General features: G+C 39.5%; 1 protein-coding gene across 1 annotated transcript in view; it reads left to right on the top strand.

Moving 5' to 3' along the window:
* The first annotated feature begins 4,382 nt into the window (after positions 1-4,382).
* LOC121375979 (protocadherin beta-9-like) overlaps positions 4,383-17,729 on the top strand; it is a 29,624-nt gene continuing 16,277 nt past the window's right edge. The window contains exon 1 of the mRNA XM_041503726.1: positions 4,383-7,202. Within this exon, the coding sequence (XP_041359660.1) occupies positions 4,437-7,202 (2,766 nt within the window). The 5' untranslated portion in view covers positions 4,383-4,436. The remainder of the gene's footprint in view (positions 7,203-17,729) is intronic.

The raw sequence follows: 17,729 nt of genomic DNA on the forward strand, positions 1-17,729 counted from the left end.
TTGCTGTAAGTCTTATTACTCTAGACGAAAATCACTGGAAGCTACTATCAAACATCTAATATTTGTTAAAGGTACTCGGGCATTTCTCTCGACGGTCAATATTGGATTGACTGACCTGGCGACATTAACACGGAGTTCGTGTTGGCGCTAAGCGAGTTATAGCAGACCTGACATCGCGAAGAACTTGTCTGATAATATCCCAGATTTGCAAATGAGTTTACATTTTGGATTATCCCCGGCTGATCGCTGCCACCTTTGAGCGGTCCATTGTCCTTGCTGTGAATAGGAGATCTGGTATCAGTGGACAGTGTCCAGTGTCTAGATCAGACTGGTCATCGCAGGAAATTAGATCCTAGATATGTCGATTACGTGGTTCTTTGTGTGCCGAGAAATCACTCACTTGTAGTTCTTTGTAGGACAATGGACAGACGTGATAGATTGGTCGGCTTGTTCAAGTAAGTTATTATAGTTATGATATCTCATGTAGAACAAATAAAAAATAAAAATAATAATAAATAAATAAATATTAAATAAATAAATATTAAATAAATAAATAAAAATAATAAATATTAAATAAGTAAATAATCAATAATCAATAAAATAAATAAATAAATAAATTTTTAAATAAATAAAATAAAATAAAATAAATAAATTTTTAAATAAATAAATATAATGTATGTATAATGTCATGATTCGAGCCTGAGGTAGTAACATTTTAAACATTGGTATTGTTCAGTTCAGCTGTTTTCAACTGTTATTCATTTCTAAGTTACTCTTTGGTGACTTTGTTTCAAAACATTTAGCTTGCACACATTTTTTATTAAATATTGAATCGGTACATTTATGTTTATGTGTTTAGTGAAATATTGGTACAAAAAAAAACGTTCTGTCATAGAAAAATTGCACAATGTCTACTTTTTGTCAATCAAAATTACCAAGTGTTTGACATCCAATAGCCCATGATTAATAAATCAATGTGCTCTAGTGGTTGTCTAGTCTCTTTGTCTTTAAACAAAACAAACATTTAACTTTATGTCAGGCATCTGGTTTTCTCTTCTAAACATATATATTACAAACAGAGTGTAATTTTTTCCAGACTTAGAGATAGAAGTGTACCAAATAATATTTCAGCGGGTCAACGTGAACCCAACTTTTTAGGAACAGACCCTAGTTTTTAAACACTAAAGCATATTGTTTTACTGTTAGAGCCGTTTATGATCACTGAAATCAAACATATTTATATTTTATTCTTTAGATTATTCATTTCCATAGAACCGAAGTGTTTCTTGTCATCCTGGTGTTTGTAAATGCATTTTTCATATTTTTAAAACTGCACGTGCGTCTGAGAAGTAGCGCTATATTGATTAGAGTTCTAGTCTATTTTAAAGGATATTTCCAGTTTTAACTTCACAGACTCTTCTTTCACTCTATGGTAACTTTATCCAACTGAGTTACAGGTTTGTAAATTAACTAAACTTAGTGTCCATTTTTTACGGGTTAAAACTAGGGTCTGCGCCTTTATAAGCGCTACAAGTTCTGCCACTGGTGATAAATGTGACTGGTGTCATAAAATATTCTTTCTTCTGGCTAGTAAATTACTGTACTTTAATTTGAACTAGTGTTAACGTGCAGAGTCCTACTTGAAATAGGATAACATGTTTTATAAGGAACTAGGGTAGTCAAAGACGCTTCCAGTTATGTCGGAAACTAGCAGCTAAACCCTAAGACAAATTCTGATTTACTTTAAGGATGAGAGATGGTCGTTTGTTATATCCATGCGGTATGTGCTGACTGAATGTTGTGTGTAGTAGTTTCAACCCTATATGATAGTGTTGTCGTCTATGTGATTTCACAACTGGTGTGACAAAGGCCGTGGTATGTACTATCCTGTCTGTGGTGATGGTGCATATAAAAGATCCATAGATGCTAATCGAAAAGAGTAGCCCATGAAATGGCGACAGCGGGTTTCCTCTCAATATCTGTGTGGTCTTTAACCATATGGCTGACGCCATATAACCGTAAATAAAATGTGTTGAGTGCGTTATTAAATAAAACATTTCCTTCCTTGTATGTGATTTGTTTTTGGATGTATACACCCTGGAGCCACAAGTCTAACCGACAACTGAACAATATTTATCTTCGTCAAGAAATCAGCTTCCTATATCTAAGGTTTTTTTCCCTGATATATGGGTAGGTAACAAACGTAGCTCCACTGTTACAAAATTCCTTATTCCACGATACCTCATGTGCAGCCGAATGGATCCATTGTATTGCTTTACATAAATTGTCTGACGAGCAGCCGTTACACATCCCTGTCTTGGGTTGTCACATGGAACAGATGTTCTGACAAATGGCTTATAATATTTAGTTTTCACGTCAGGGTGTAATCATTTTCAACAATGAAATGGGGAAATTGAATTGGGATGGAAGAATTGTCACGTTCTTTAGTATATGCAGAGGTTTATAACAGAGAAATGTATATTTCTAAACAAAAGGTGTCTGTTTCATTGTAAGAAACAAGGCAGTTGGAACATCTAATGTATCATACGATTCGACGAAGGACTGTTACATGTATATTAACGTATGGAGATCAGTGTGTGCATGCATGTATGTATGCATGTATGTATGTATGTGTGTATGTATGTATGTATGTATGTATGTATGTATGTATGTATGTCGTAGGTACGCATGTTTGTATAAATGAATTAAATGTATGAAAACCACTCGTAATTTAAACTGTAGATGGATCGATAGGTGGATGGATGGTTGGATGGATTAATGGATGGATGTGGGGTGTGTGGCTGGGTAAGTAGGAATAGGTGGGTTGGTATTGGTGGTTGGATGGATGAGCGAACGAATGGTTAGCACACACACACACACACACACACACACACACACACACACACACAGAGAGAGAGAGAGAGAGAGAGAGAGAGAGAGAGAGAGAGAGAGAGAGAGAGAGAGAGAGACAGACAGACAGACAGACAGACAGACAGACAATCCAGCCACACACATATAGGTATAGGGATATAAACAGGGATATAGATAGCTAGATAATGGATGGATGGATAGATAGATAGATAGATAGATAGATAGATAGATAGATAGATAGGCTTCTTCGGTGCAGTAGTTAAACCACTGAACTTACGGCTAGTAGGTGCTGGGTTCGCATCTCGGTACCGGGTTCCACCCAAAGTGAATTTTTACGACTAAATGACCGACTTATCTCACATGAACCACGACCAACTAATCACTAATCCACTCTGCGTGCTTGAACCTTAATTGGATATAAGCATGAAATTAACCTGAAATAAAATGACTAGACGATACCAAGGCGAAGCGATCTCCGCTAATGATCACACCTGTCTTCATGGACTCGCGCTGTTGATTGTGCGGTCGTGAAATCTCCTTCGTAATTGACTTATGGCCCTTCATTGACACATTACAGCTGTTTCCCGCTTGATGGAGCCGATTATCGATCCCTTTGTCTCGCTCTGAGATGACAAATCAAATAATATTGACAGTCATCAAAGACGCCAATACTCTTAGGACAGCGATACGCCAGATATCGCCAATTATCTTCACTGGCGGCTATTTTCTTCAGGTTATATGAAATCGCGGAAAGCGTTAATATGCATTGTTGTTGCGACCGTGCTCATAAAATTTGGCTGTGGATGGGCAATTCAATAAGTCCACTCGAGAATGCCTTTGGTTCCATTCAGCGCGGACATTAATGTCCCCATTCTAGTATTTATCAGTTATTTACTGCGTCATCGAGGTCTTAATTTCGACACATTATTATTATCATCCCCATCATTACAAGGTTTCTAATCACCATTTATATCGTACAGATCTTACAACGGGGTCATTATTTGGTCAGTACCATTTTTGTTACTCGTTTTATTGCAAATAAATAGTACACGCCTAAGCTGTAGGGAGTTAATACTGGGTTCGTAATTGGCTCCCGTTATGTGGAAACTTTAGTAAACAAGAAAAAATATTAATAATAATCCTTATCCATATTATAATAATAACAATAACAATAACAATATTATTATTATTATTATTAACAACACATTTCGTTTCCATTTTATTTCATTTTCATATTTATATTCACTGCAGAATTTGATTTTAAATGTAATACACTAATGACAATGTAGCATGCGAGACAGACAGTTATGAATTTGTATTTAATACAAGCGCAATTCATATGACGACACACTGTGATTGTATGAGTGTATGTTTGTGTGTAAGTATATACAAACTGACTACTACTACTGCTGCTGCTGCTGCTGCTAAAACTACTACTACTAATGCTGCTACTAATACTACTACTGCTATTATTATTCATTATTATTTGTATTTTTCTATTTTCAGAATCCTGAGCTGACAATGCGTAAAATATACCATCGACACCTGCATCTACTGCCGTGACAATGGCCGTCTCTTTCTTCTCAGCTATGAGACCTGAGATGTCTCTCGGTGCTTGGCTTGTTTTCCTGCTGCTTCCACTCTTACACAAGACACACGGACAAGGTTTGGTGGTGGACTTCAAGATCCTGGAAGAGGAGAACTCTGGGAGCTACGTGGGCAGCATCGCCAGCGACAGCGGCCTGTCGCAGTACGTGTCTCAGGAGGAATTCAGCAGTCTACGTTACAACTTCCTGGATCTCGACAACCCCAAAGCCACCTCTCTATTCAGTATTAACATGGGGACAGGCGATATATACACAACTGCTGTGATCGACAGGGAAAAAGTATGTGCCTTTTACACGGTGTGTGTAATATCTTTTGATGTAACAGTTACATCATCAATGACGTCATTTTTCCAGATCGTCACTGTTAAGGTGACCATCGAAGACCGCAATGACAACAATCCACAGTTCCCAAAAGATCATATCACGTTGCATGTCTCAGAGGCAGCAACATCTGGGACGTCTTTCAGAATAGAAGGTGCTAAAGACAGGGACAAGGGTCCCAATAACTCGGTAAAGAGTTATGAACTGAGGTCTGATTCTGACGAGTTTGCGCTGAAGGTTGAGGGGAGGCCAGATGGAACATCCAGTCTCAGAGTCGTGGTGAGGCGGACTCTGGACAGAGAGAAGCGGGACCGATACCAGCTCTTCATATACGCCATGGACGGAGGAGAACCGCCACTTATAGGCAATCTCACAGTCAATGTCGTTGTCCTGGACGAGAACGATAATGCCCCCATGTTCTCGCAAAACATGTACGACTTCAATATTCCTGAGAACACTGAAATAAAGCACATCTTCGGCAGTGTCACGGCAACAGATAAGGATATTGGTTTGAATGGAAACATCAGCTATCGTTTCAGTCCTGAACGCAGCAGCGAGGTTGTGAAGTTTTTCGCGCTGGACGATCGGACGGGTCGACTCAGTGTGATAGGTCAGCTGCAGTATGAAGCAGGAGAACATTTTGAGACTATCATTGAAGCATTCGATCACGGTGACCCTCCTCTAGAGTCGCAGGCCATAGTGCTGTTTCACGTCGAGGACATGGGAAACAATCCTCCTCGGGTCCACATCAGTCCAGTGTCCTCAGGCGTTGGAGACATGATTCTCATGTCAGAAGGGTCCAGGGTTGGTACGGTGGTCGCCCACATCAGAGTCATTGATAAGGATGAAGGTCGCAATGGAATTGTAGCGTGCCGGAGCACCAACGATCAATTTTCTCTGCACGTCTTGGAACGACGAGGTTATATTATTCAGCTGAAAAAGAAGCTTGATCGAGAGCTAAATGAGGAACTGAATATATCAGTTTCCTGCTATGATTCGGGATCTCCGAGTCTAGAAACTACTGCAGGGCTTCTTGTTCGTGTTACTGATGAGAACGACAATCCGCCAGTGTTTCAGAAAGACACGTATGTATTTAATCTCTTAGAAAACAACCAGATCGGTGATTTGGTTGGGACTGTCTATGCTGTGGATAATGATATAGGACAGAACGCCATCCCTGTGTACTTTCTGAACATGGACAATGGTGGAATGTTTAGAATAGACCACGATACTGGAGATATAGTAGCCAATGCTAACTTCGACAGGGAGACTGTTTCTGAGATGACCTTCACCGTCAGGGTTCGAGACGAGGGGGAGAAACCGCTGACTAGCACAGCCACGGTGATCGTCAACATTATGGATCGTAACGATAACAGGCCCATCTTCGTGGATTCTACGCTCGTGTTCAATGTTTCGGAAGACATGTTTCCAGGTAGTTTTGTGGGTCAGCTTTTCGCCACTGATGATGATATAGGCAAAAACGCCGAGTGCGAATTTCTGATGCAGGTCGATGGAAACGTTCTTCCTTTCGTTGTATTTTCTGACGGAGTGATCCGAACAGACCGGAAGTTACACCGAGACGTCATGGATAGGTACACGCTGGCTGTTCTGGTGAAGGACAACGGGTCGCCATCTTTAACCTCCACGGCTCGAGTCATCGTCAACGTCGTCGAGGCCAACAGCCACGTCCCGTATTTTCTGTTTCCAAACGAAAGGAACCACACCATCAGCGTTCCGATGGATGCAGAACCTGGCAGTATAGTTACCCAGCTTCAAGCTGCAGATGAGGATGAAGGTAAAAACGGAGTTGTGTCATATTCTATCACAAACGGAAATGTGAAAGATGCGTTTCGTATAAATGCCGACACCGGTGAGATAATGTTAACACGAAAGCTCAACAAATCCGACCCGCCTTCCATCATCCTCACCGTCGCCGTGCACGACAACGGCGGCCCTCCGCTCGTGACTCAGAACAACCTCATCATCAACTTCTTTCCAGCGAATACCTCCCTTGCGGATACGGCGGGCAAGGAGAATCTCATGTACATCATCATCGCCGGGGCAGTAGGGGGACTCACTGTTGTGGTGTCGATCATCGTGGCCGCTGTCATCATTCAGATGAAGAGGAATGACGCATCGAGGGACGAGCACTCCATAGCGATCCAGGAGCAGGGGGATGACGCCAGGACGTTCGACAAGCAGCTGTGGCACAGCGTGCCGGCGGATGACGCCAGTGTAGGCTCGGTGGAGGACAATGAGAAGAAGATTGACGACATTCTGAAGGGGAAGATGGGCGACAAGACGAGTTTCTCCTTCCACAACGGGTCCGACCACGAGGACCCGTATCTGAAGAAGCTCAACTCAGACCAGTACGGAATGAAACAGTTCTACACATTCAGAAAGGTACGTCTGATCAATTCAAAACAAAAAGTTAAAGTTTGTTTTATTTAACGACACTACTAAAGTACATTAGATGGTGGATGTCAAACATTTGGTAATTTTAGACATATAGTCTTAGAAAGGAAACCCGCTACATTTTTGTATTAGTAGCAAGGGGTCTATTATAACGTTTTGGGGGTTTTTTAACGACACCATTAGAACACATTGATTTGTTAATCATCGGCTATTTGATGCCAAAATATGGTAATTGTTTTACTTATAGTCTCAGAGAGGAAATGCGCTACATGCTTCCATTAGTAGCAAGGGATCTTTTATATGCGCAGACAGAATAGCACATACCATGGCCTTTGATATACCAATCGTGGTGCACTGGCGAGAGCGAGAAATAACCCAATCAATTCAAAAAGTCTTTTAATACTTTTTTTTTTACTTTCAGTATTTCAATTAACTAATTTGGGATATTTTAATTAATTAAATAATTAATTTTTGATATTCTAATTAATTAATTAATTTTTCATATATTTTTTTCCTGCACGTCATCCAAATTAGTGTTTGCATAATCTACTCCTGGTAATATTTATTTTGTTATATCCGGTGACACCATATGGTGCCTGTCTGTCTCTGTCTGTCTGTGTGTGTGTGTGTGTGTGTGTGTGTGTGTGTGTGTGTGTGTGTGTGTGTGTCTCTCTCTCTCTCTCTCTCTCTCTCTCTCTCTCTCTCTCTCTCTGTGTGTGTGTGCGTGTGCGCGCGCGTGTGTGTGTGTGTGTGTGTGTGTATGTGTGGAATTGAGTACATTTAAGTATGTATTGGTGCAAACACTCGTATGCATTGATTCGTGTTATTGCCTGCGATATTACTGTTAACATACAAATTCTCAATTTAAAAAACGCAAAATGTAACTTTACATTATGGACTGCAGTTATTGCAACGTTCCCCCATCTGATAGCATCGTTTCTCAACGGAAAATACGAGCTCAAGTGTGCAGTGAAAGCGTTCCGTCGTTCTCTCCTGGAGGCGAGTTAATATGTTTTATGTTCTCTGGGATTAACGACATCATCTAAAGGATATCGACAAATGGCGTGTCATAGAAAGAAAAAATAACCCGGATGGTCTGCCCTAAATGGATAAATAATGTAAATACTCTCAAGGTTACAACTCCAGCAATGTTCGCTACAATTCTTTTCTGAGGTCATTTAATAATTGTATAATGTAAAATGAAAATTGACTGTCAGTTTTCATCAACCCTGTATTGATGTTTGAAATGATCTCGATGTTAAGATCGCGTGCGTCTATTATTCGGATGTGACCCGAAACGTGGGTGCTCTGCTATGTGGTTGTTTTCATAAAGAAGAAAATTGTCTTTTAATATGTTTGTCGTATTCCATTATCCAGCTTGTGTCTAAGCGTTATGATGATGTCACGTGACATCTGTCAAAATACTGGGCAAATTGTAATATCTTAAACAAAAACTGTCGAAAATAAAAGATGGTTCAAAAACGGTTACTTAGTGGAGAATGTACGAGAAAGTATGGATTCGTGACATATATAACCGTGTAGGATATGGATTAACCTGTGAGTCACCAAATACGGTTGATGACAAATGTGCTCCACCCGCAAAGTAATCTGAGCTCTATTTTTGTTAAATGCTTCAAATATCATATCTCTGTGTGTGTGTGTGTGTGTGTGTGTGTGTGTGTGTGTGTGTGTGTGTGTGTGTGTGTGTGTGTGTGTGTTTAGACATCCATTTGTCTACTGAAGCTGTAGGCAGTTTTTTGGCATCCATTGCGCGGTATGATGTGGCAGTCCTCCTTCAGACTGAGTTGGAACCATATATGATGGTTTATAACGAGTAAACAAAGTACCTGACAGCGAGTCGTGTTTGCATACAATCTTTACTCTATCATAATTTCTTTTGGAATCGGTCTTCGGCAGAAACGTTATTTAATATACTAATGGCAAATTGATAATTGTGTACGTTACGGCTTTTACTACATGCTTTAAAATGTTTTGGTGTATTCCCTGAGTATTTCTCGTTCTAGCTAGTGCATATATCAAATGACGTGGTAAGTGCTATCCTGTTTGTAGGATGGTGCATATAAAAGGTCCGTCATTACTAATAAAAAACTGCAGCGGGTTTCCTCTCCAAGATTATATGTCAAAATTACTATATGTTTGACATCCATTAGCCGATGATTAATAAATCAATGTGTCTCTAGTAGTGTCGTTAATAAAAACAAACATTTCCTTCCCAGAGGGTAGATTAACATATATTGTTCATCTCCTCGGAAGCAGAACCTACGTTTTGGGGATGAAGTACCTCTAATGTTATTTTCTTTATATCTTCTTGATATCACTTCTCGTTAACAGGCAGCTTCATCTAGATAATTTTACTTCTTACTCTACGCTACACAGTAGGCATGTGTTTTGTTTAAACTAAAACCTGCTTGTGTTCGCAGAGACATCCCCTCATAGAATACTTAACCAGGGAAATGTTCAATGAATGGCTAAGTATCACATCTGTTTCCCCCAGTTTACGAGGGGTATAATGGAACCGCGTGGTTTGTTTCAATCACATATGTTCTCATAAATGCCAACATTGTTGGTTTAGAGCGAATGCCCCACTTCAAAAGTAAATTATTTCCGTAATGGAAACTCGTAACATTAAATTATTACAACCACTGGGTTTGTCTTGGCTTAGGTCGAAACATTAGGAGTAGCTTCCCGTCGTTAGCATACACGGTGACTTTTCTACTTGCACACTTGTGGTATTGTGTAATATAAGTGAGCTGAGACGTTTTTCTTTAACAAAACCGTTTGATTGTTAATGCATTCATGTCCATGTTCAGAATGTTTCCTTCCTTTTACCTAACGTTAAACCTAATACTAGTGATGTGAGCAGAGAGATGGTGTAACGGGGGCCGTGTTATTAGCTGTTCGTAAATAGTGATTTTGGTGATGTAACAAAGAAAGAAAGAAAGAAGTGTTTTATTTAACGACGCACTCAACACATTTTATTTACGGTTATATGGCGTCAGACATATGGTTAAGGACCACACAGATTTTGAGAGGAAACCTGCTGTCGCCACTACATGGGCTACTCTTCCGATTGGCAGCAAGGGATCTTTTATTTGCGCTTCCCACAGGCAGGATAGCACAAACCATGGCCTTTGTTGAACCAGTTATGGATCACTGGTCGGTGCAAGTGGTTTACACCTACCCATTGAGCCTTGCGGAGCACTCACTCAGGGTTTGGAGTCGGTATCTCGATTAAAAATCCCATGCCTCGACTGGGATCCGAACCCAGTACCTACCAGCCTGTAGACCGATGGCCTGCCACGACGCCACCGAGGCCGGTCGTGATGTAACAAAACTTATTTTTTATATTAAATATGTTTAAGTGATTGGTTGATTGATTGATCGATCGGTCGGTCGGTCGGTCGGTTGGTCTGACTGATTGATTTATTTATTGACTGGTTTGGTTGGCTGGTTGGTTGATTGATTGCTTTGTTGTTTGGTTGAATATTTATTTATTTATTTATTTATTTTATTTATTCATTTATTTATTAAATTTAATTTATTTATTGGTTACCACAGTTTGATACCCAATAGCCGATGTATTTTTCGTGCTGGGGTGTCATTAAACATTCATTCATTCATTCATTTATTTATTGGCAGTTATTAAATTTAGTCCTTCATTTTAGTAGTAGTAATAAAAACAAAAGACATGGCCGTAATAGTAGTAGTTGTAGCAGATACAGTTGTAGTATGATTAACTTTGTCGTTACGGGAACATCAACGATCTAGTATTTTTTACTGCACGGATTACTGCGCAATAAGCCACCCATTTAGTCTGAAGTAGTCCAACATTAAACCAATCCAGGATCATTCTTGGATTACTAGCATCAACAATTCTAGCACGCGCTTCTTCTGTTAGACGCTACTCGCTCCAGCGTTGCAGAGTCGCGTGCGTAATTTCCCCCAACGCCAAACAGCAATTTGGGGATCTCTGCAAGTGCACTGATGGGAAAGAACCCAACATGCCAATTACTGCTGCGGGAGTTTCATCCTAAGCATATGCTTGAGGCGATGACAGCCATAAACGATTGGTCAAAGTATAATGGATGTTCGGGGAAGTCTCCACACACGACGGCCCCAGTTTGTACACCACTTGTTACCGCCAAGACTGTCTTTATAACCGTCAAGTGTGTAACGGTCCTGGGGTGACTGCAAAATCAAACATATTCCACCGACTCCTTCAATAATAGAATATGAGTAACTATCACGCATGCGTTAAAATACTCTTATGACCTGTTGACGAACTCGTTCTAGATGCATTGATTGGTGATCTTTGAAAGAAAATTGTCCTCAGAAAGAAAGAGATGTTAGCCCAGAGGGCACAATAAATACGGCCGGACGATTTGGTCACATCATGGGCATCTTTTGTCTGGAGTAAGTGACAGTGACGGTAAAAGTGACTCGAGAGGACTGTCGTATGAATCGATGGTATTCAGCTATGAAATGTAAAATATGTGTAATTCTTCCCCTGAATTAAAACAAGCAGATCCAAGTGGTTCTTAAGCTCCGGTATTATTAAAATAGACTGGATATTGGCGTTCCAGTTATGTAGCGCGCGCGTTCATCTGCTTCATTTGAGCTGATAGCCGTCATTGTGTTTAACCGTTAGGGTGAAGACGAGATAGAAAAAAAAACCACTATGTCAAAGAGCAGCGTAAAATAACGCCTTTTGTACTGAAGACAATATTGGAAAGAGCGAAGTTAAATGACGTGTTTTGTATTAAAAGACAATTTGTCCAAGAAATAAATTATTTTGTATTGAAAATAGAACATTAGCGAATAAAAGATAATGATGTAGCAGGCAACGACAGCCTATTGTAGCCTAGGTACTTTAAATGCATTATCTGTAACCACGATTTGGCACAGCTGAAGAACTTCCGTCTGGAATGCGAAATTTCGCTTGATTGATTTCTCCTGTAAACCTACTGGGTTATTTCCATTCTAACACAGATCCACTGGTATGTTATAGCATATAATATGTGCATTTAGAAGACCTCTTTGGGGGTGGAAGGTAGCCCAGTGGTAAAGTGTTCGCTTGAATCGCGGTCGGTTTGGGATCGATCCCCGTCAGTTGTCTCATTTGACTATGTTTCGTTCCAGCCAGTACACCACGACTGGTATATCAAAGGTCATGGGATGGTGCATATAAAAGATCCCTTGCTACTAAATGGAAAAATATAGTGGGTTTCCTCTCTAAGACTATTTGTCAAAATTACCAAATGTTTCACACCCAATAGCCGATAGTTAAAAAAAATCATTGTGCTCTAGTGGTGTCGTTAAACAAGACAAACTTTAGAAGACCCCTTGTTGCTTGTCCGTCCAAAATAATAGCTTTATGATTTAACATTCACTTATTTTAAATCCATGACGACTGGTTTATTAAAGGCAAAATGGATATAAAAGATCCCTTGCTGCCAATGTAAAATGTTGCTGGTTTCCTCTAAGTCTATACATCAGAATTGCCATCCAATAGTCGATGATGTATAAATCAATATGCTTTAGTGATGTCGTTAAACAAAACAAACTTCAGCTTTAAATTTATGACTGGTATTTCGGGTCGCTTAATGGTGAAATAAAGCAATCAAAGATTAAAAAGACGTGTTATTGTAACTAACCTGTGACACGGCAACGAAATGACTACAAATGCATTTGTTTTGTTTTCGTTAATGTCACCACTAGAGGACATTGATTAACCCATTATCGGCTATTGGATAACAAACATTTGGTCATTTTAGAAACCTGCTACATTTTTCCATTAGCAGAAACGGATCTGGGTTGGGCTTTTCTTTTCCGATAGACAGGATAACGCATAGCACGGCCTTTGATATGCCCATTTGTTGGTCCGCAGAGGAGATTAGATCCTACGACCCAAGGCATGGCTCACGCTGTCGGTAGCCAAATTAGCCATTGGATAAAATGGCTAATAAAATTTGCAAGTGGCTAACATTTTGGATAAGCCATTTTCTATCTTCGGATATGAACAAACGGTTACATAATCTATCCGACACCTGAACTATAACAAATCGGTGGAATGGTCTATCGACTGAGCAAAATCACGGAATTGTAAGTTGTATCTAGTGTTATTGACCCTTTCAGTGGCTTAAATACATGTATTTATTTTGTTTTCCATGTCAAATGGGTCAAACATTTCAACTTTGTGTCATTAATTACCGTATGGTCAAGGCGAATCGTTGCCATTTGGTTGAAGAGGAATTTTTCGTGATGTTCGGTGGTCCAGTGCATTTGCCGACCTGATTAATATGATTTCTTGTATGTAGCTTCTGTTTGTCGTGACAGCATCTTCTAGCTGTACGTTACTAGGTTATTTCAACGAGGCTTATATAATACTAGTATAACAGCCATAATGTACTTTATTGCATTTTTTTGTTTTGGGTGTTTTCATGATTTCTTCTCTTTTTTTCTCTCTCTTTTTTTTCTCTTTTTTTTTTTTTCGGGGGGGGGGGGGGGTGTTGTTGTTTGTTTGATTATTTGTTTGTTTGATTGATTGATTATTCATTTATTTGTTTGTGAGTTTGGTTTGGTTTGGTTTGTGTTTTGGTTTGGTTTGGTTTGGTTTGAGAGGACTTATATTTGTTGGTGGTGCTTTCTTATGGGTGGTGGGGGTGTTGAGGGTTTTTGTTGTTGTTTTATTACAGATATTTAATCCCTGTCTTTAAGACCCGTCGGAACCTTTATTGAATGCAATCAAAATATCAAGATTAGTGTCAGTCGCATCTTAGTTCAAAACTAAAATTCAGTATCTTCCCCCACTACAACAAAGTCATTGTCTGGTAAATCTGACCAACCATTGTTAAAAAAACGTGAACTGAAGAACCAATGGGACGTACTCTAATCAAATCCACTGAAGTGGAATTTACATCCAGGTTCTTCTTTAAATTGGCGAGGCTCTCATTACAGAGGATTCAGCTAAATGGAGCAAAAAGACTGGAATTTGACTTGAACGTCAACTCAAATTACTGCACCTTTCTGTGTCAGTAGATTAAATAATGGCCTTCGTTTGGGAAACATCATTTCTTTGTCAGCCTGTGTTGAAAGTATTGACTTCTCGTCAGCGCTATTCAAACTAATTATGACCGCCAAATCCTTTGATTAGTTTCAGCTTAGTTTCCCAGTGTTCCTATTTTTATCTTGCACTTGCAAATTTTCTTTTTCGTGTGTCTTTCTTAGTATGCGACATTACTTACCATTGTAATTATCCTACGTCGTTGTAACAGCGTACGGCAGATGAACAAACCGGCAACACCGAATGTCGTGATGTTCTGATTAATCTAACATCATGATCGGCTTTGTTGTGCGAGTTAACTTCCTGTTGATTAAAATCCTAGTTGATTAAAATCGTAATGCCATGCAAAAGAGAGAACAAAAAAACTTTGTGACTGAATAAATATTTCACGAGTGCCCGGTCAAGCAACGTGAATTTTGTCCTCACAAACACATACATTGTGTCTGTAGCACGACAACCTGTAATGAAGCCTCGAGATAACGAGACTGGTTCTGATAATAAAGTCTCCTAAGACTTCGTCTGTTCATTCACTGAAAACAAATGGTGGTGTGATCCTCGCCTATCCGTCCGTTCATCTGTCAATGTTGTTTTCCGGGGTTCTTTTTTATATTTGATTAATTTCAATATTGTGCTCACTTGATATGCTATACGTTGCTCTGTATCTTCGTTTTTGCGTTTCTGTCTTAGCTCAGCTCTCTTTCTCTCTCTCTCTCTCTCTCTCTCTCTCTCTCTCTCTCTCTCTCTCTCTCTCTCTCTCTCTCTCTCTCTCTCTCTCTCTCTCTCTCTCTCTCTCTCTCTCTCTCTCTCTCTCTCTCTCTCTCTCTCCTCTATCTGTGTGTGTCCTCTCCTTCTCTCTCTATCTCTATCATTCTCTACCTCTCAATCACACACACACACACACACACACACACACACAGAGAGAGAGAGAGAGATATATATCATTCCTTCTCACTATCCTTTCTCTCTCTCATTACCCCCCTCTCTCTCTCTCTCCTCTCTCTCTCTCTCTCTCTCTCTCTCTCTCTCTCTCTCTCTCTCTCTCTCTCTCACTCTGGCCTTCTCTCTCAACTTCTCTCTCATTCTATCCTTCTCTCTCCTCTCATTCTCTCTCATTTATCTCTATTTCTTTCTTTCTCTCTGTGTGTGATTCATATTATTATGCCGCACATATGCTCGCGTACGCATACGTCCACATGTCACCTTAAAACTAGCGGTGCAGTGCGTGGTTACTATGCGATCCGCATACTATTTTGTTCATTAATTATACACGTCTCCAAGCGGTAAATACATAACAATCGAAGTCATTTTTCAATATCTAGTAGAAATAAAATTACATTTTCTTTGACCTATTGCAGATCACAATTTGTCTGGTTACTGGTTTCTGCTTTGTATTCGCCTATAGCGTTTAATTTCTAAACTCTGTCGCGACATCTAACTTTCCTTTAGGCATCTGCTAATCAACGTCTCGCTCTTGACAGTCTTTTGTGAAGAGTTGTGTCCTTTTTTGGTCTCTGGCTTTCGTTACACTGCTCATTTGTAGGCTTTTTTAAAAACTTATCTTCGTCGCCGTTTCTCATTCTATGGCGTTCATCTGGTTTTTACACTGGAATTAAAGGAGTATGTTTTTCATCGGCTCTCCTGTTGAACTGGGGGTTATTGGGTGTGGAGTGTAGTGGAATTGTCAGAAATGGTGATGTTCCGATCTTTGATGTCGTATGATGTTACTATTTTAATTTAACAGAACAATGGCTTTATTGCATTTTTCCCTCAAACAGAATAGATAAAAAACACCTCAAAGTTCAATTCATGTTTGTTATGTTTAACGACACTACTAGAGTACATTGATTTATCAATCATCGGCTATTTATGTCAAACATTTGGTAATTTGTGAACGTTGTGATAGAAGAAACACACTACATGTTTCCAGTAGCAACAAGAGATCTTTTATATGAATTTACCACAGACAGGGTAGCACAAACCATGGCATTTGATATACCAGTCGTGTGGCACGGGGGTGTGACCGAAAAAATAAATTAGAAAAGCAACTCGGACAAGTGCTTTACCGACTGAGCTAGATCCCGCCCCGATAAATATCACCAGGTTTCAATAAATATCACAAGGTTTCGTTAAATATCACCAGGTTTCAATAAATATCACAAGGTTTCCATAAATATCACCAGGTTTCGTTAAATATCACCAGGTTTCGATAAATATCACCAGGTTTCAATAAATATCACAAGGTACCGATAAATATCACCAGGTTTCGTTAAATATCACCACGTTTTAATAAATGTCCTGGACGGAGGAACCGGCCGAGGCCAGTACTTGTGCCCATGACGGGTGCGCTACAACAGCTTGCTTTGAATGTGCACGCTAAACAATTTGGAATTGGAATAAATAGCACCAGTTTTATATAAATCTCACCAGGTTTCGAAAAATATCACCAGGTTTTGTTAAATATCACCACCTTTCAATAAATATCACTAGGTTTCGTTAAATATCACCAGGTTTCGATAAATATCATCAGATTTCCATAAATATCACCAGATTTCATTAAATATCACCACGTTTTAAATAAATAGCACCAGGTTTATATAAATATCACCAGGTTTTGATAAATATCACTAGGGGTTTCGTTAAATATCACCAAGTTTCGATAAATATCACCACGTTTTGATAAATATCATCAGGTTTCGTTAATGCCACCAGGTTTCGATAAATATCACCAGGTTTCGATAAATATATTTAGGTTGCGGTAAGTATCGCCAGAGTTCGTTAATTACTGGTCGGAATGGAAGAACTTAATAAATATATTGAGGAAGTCATTCAGATCATCTTTAAACAATAATATCACCATCAGTATCCCTAGTGTCGTGTCTCCAGACAACACAAGAGTCCGGGGTTAGTTATACAAACAAATCAAATCCTAGACGTTAAGAGTCCAGAAGATGTATCTTTATACAAGACATCTCCAAGGATCAATATATAAATTCAAAACGTTAGCAGCATAACCTGTGCTATCTTTGTACAAAACAAAGTTCAAAGAATATGAACATATACCATAACCTGATGACAAAATCTGTCCTGGTGTTATACTGTGTTGTCTTACTAAGGTTCAAGTTCCTACAAGACGTCGCTCTCTGCACTAGTCATCTCGAACTGGGAGGTATGACGTATGTGTAGGCGACTTTGTTATTCTACGATTCTTCCAAGAAAGTCGATGTCCCTCAGGATCTCTCCCATGTCCTAGCCGCTTCGTTATACACAGTGGTTGTTACGGGGAATACCGAATCAGGGTGAACTGATCACGCTTCCAGAGACTGTTCACAGCGTGTCCTCTCCTATATTGTATGTTGAATACATTTTCTTCTTTAAGATATTAATCGTTACATATACAAGGTGTCCCTAGTCCCCCTATTGTCTCTATTAAC

The sequence above is a fragment of the Gigantopelta aegis genome, chromosome 6 (assembly GCF_016097555.1).
Source record: "Gigantopelta aegis isolate Gae_Host chromosome 6, Gae_host_genome, whole genome shotgun sequence".
Lineage (NCBI taxonomy): Eukaryota > Metazoa > Mollusca > Gastropoda > Neomphalida > Peltospiridae > Gigantopelta > Gigantopelta aegis.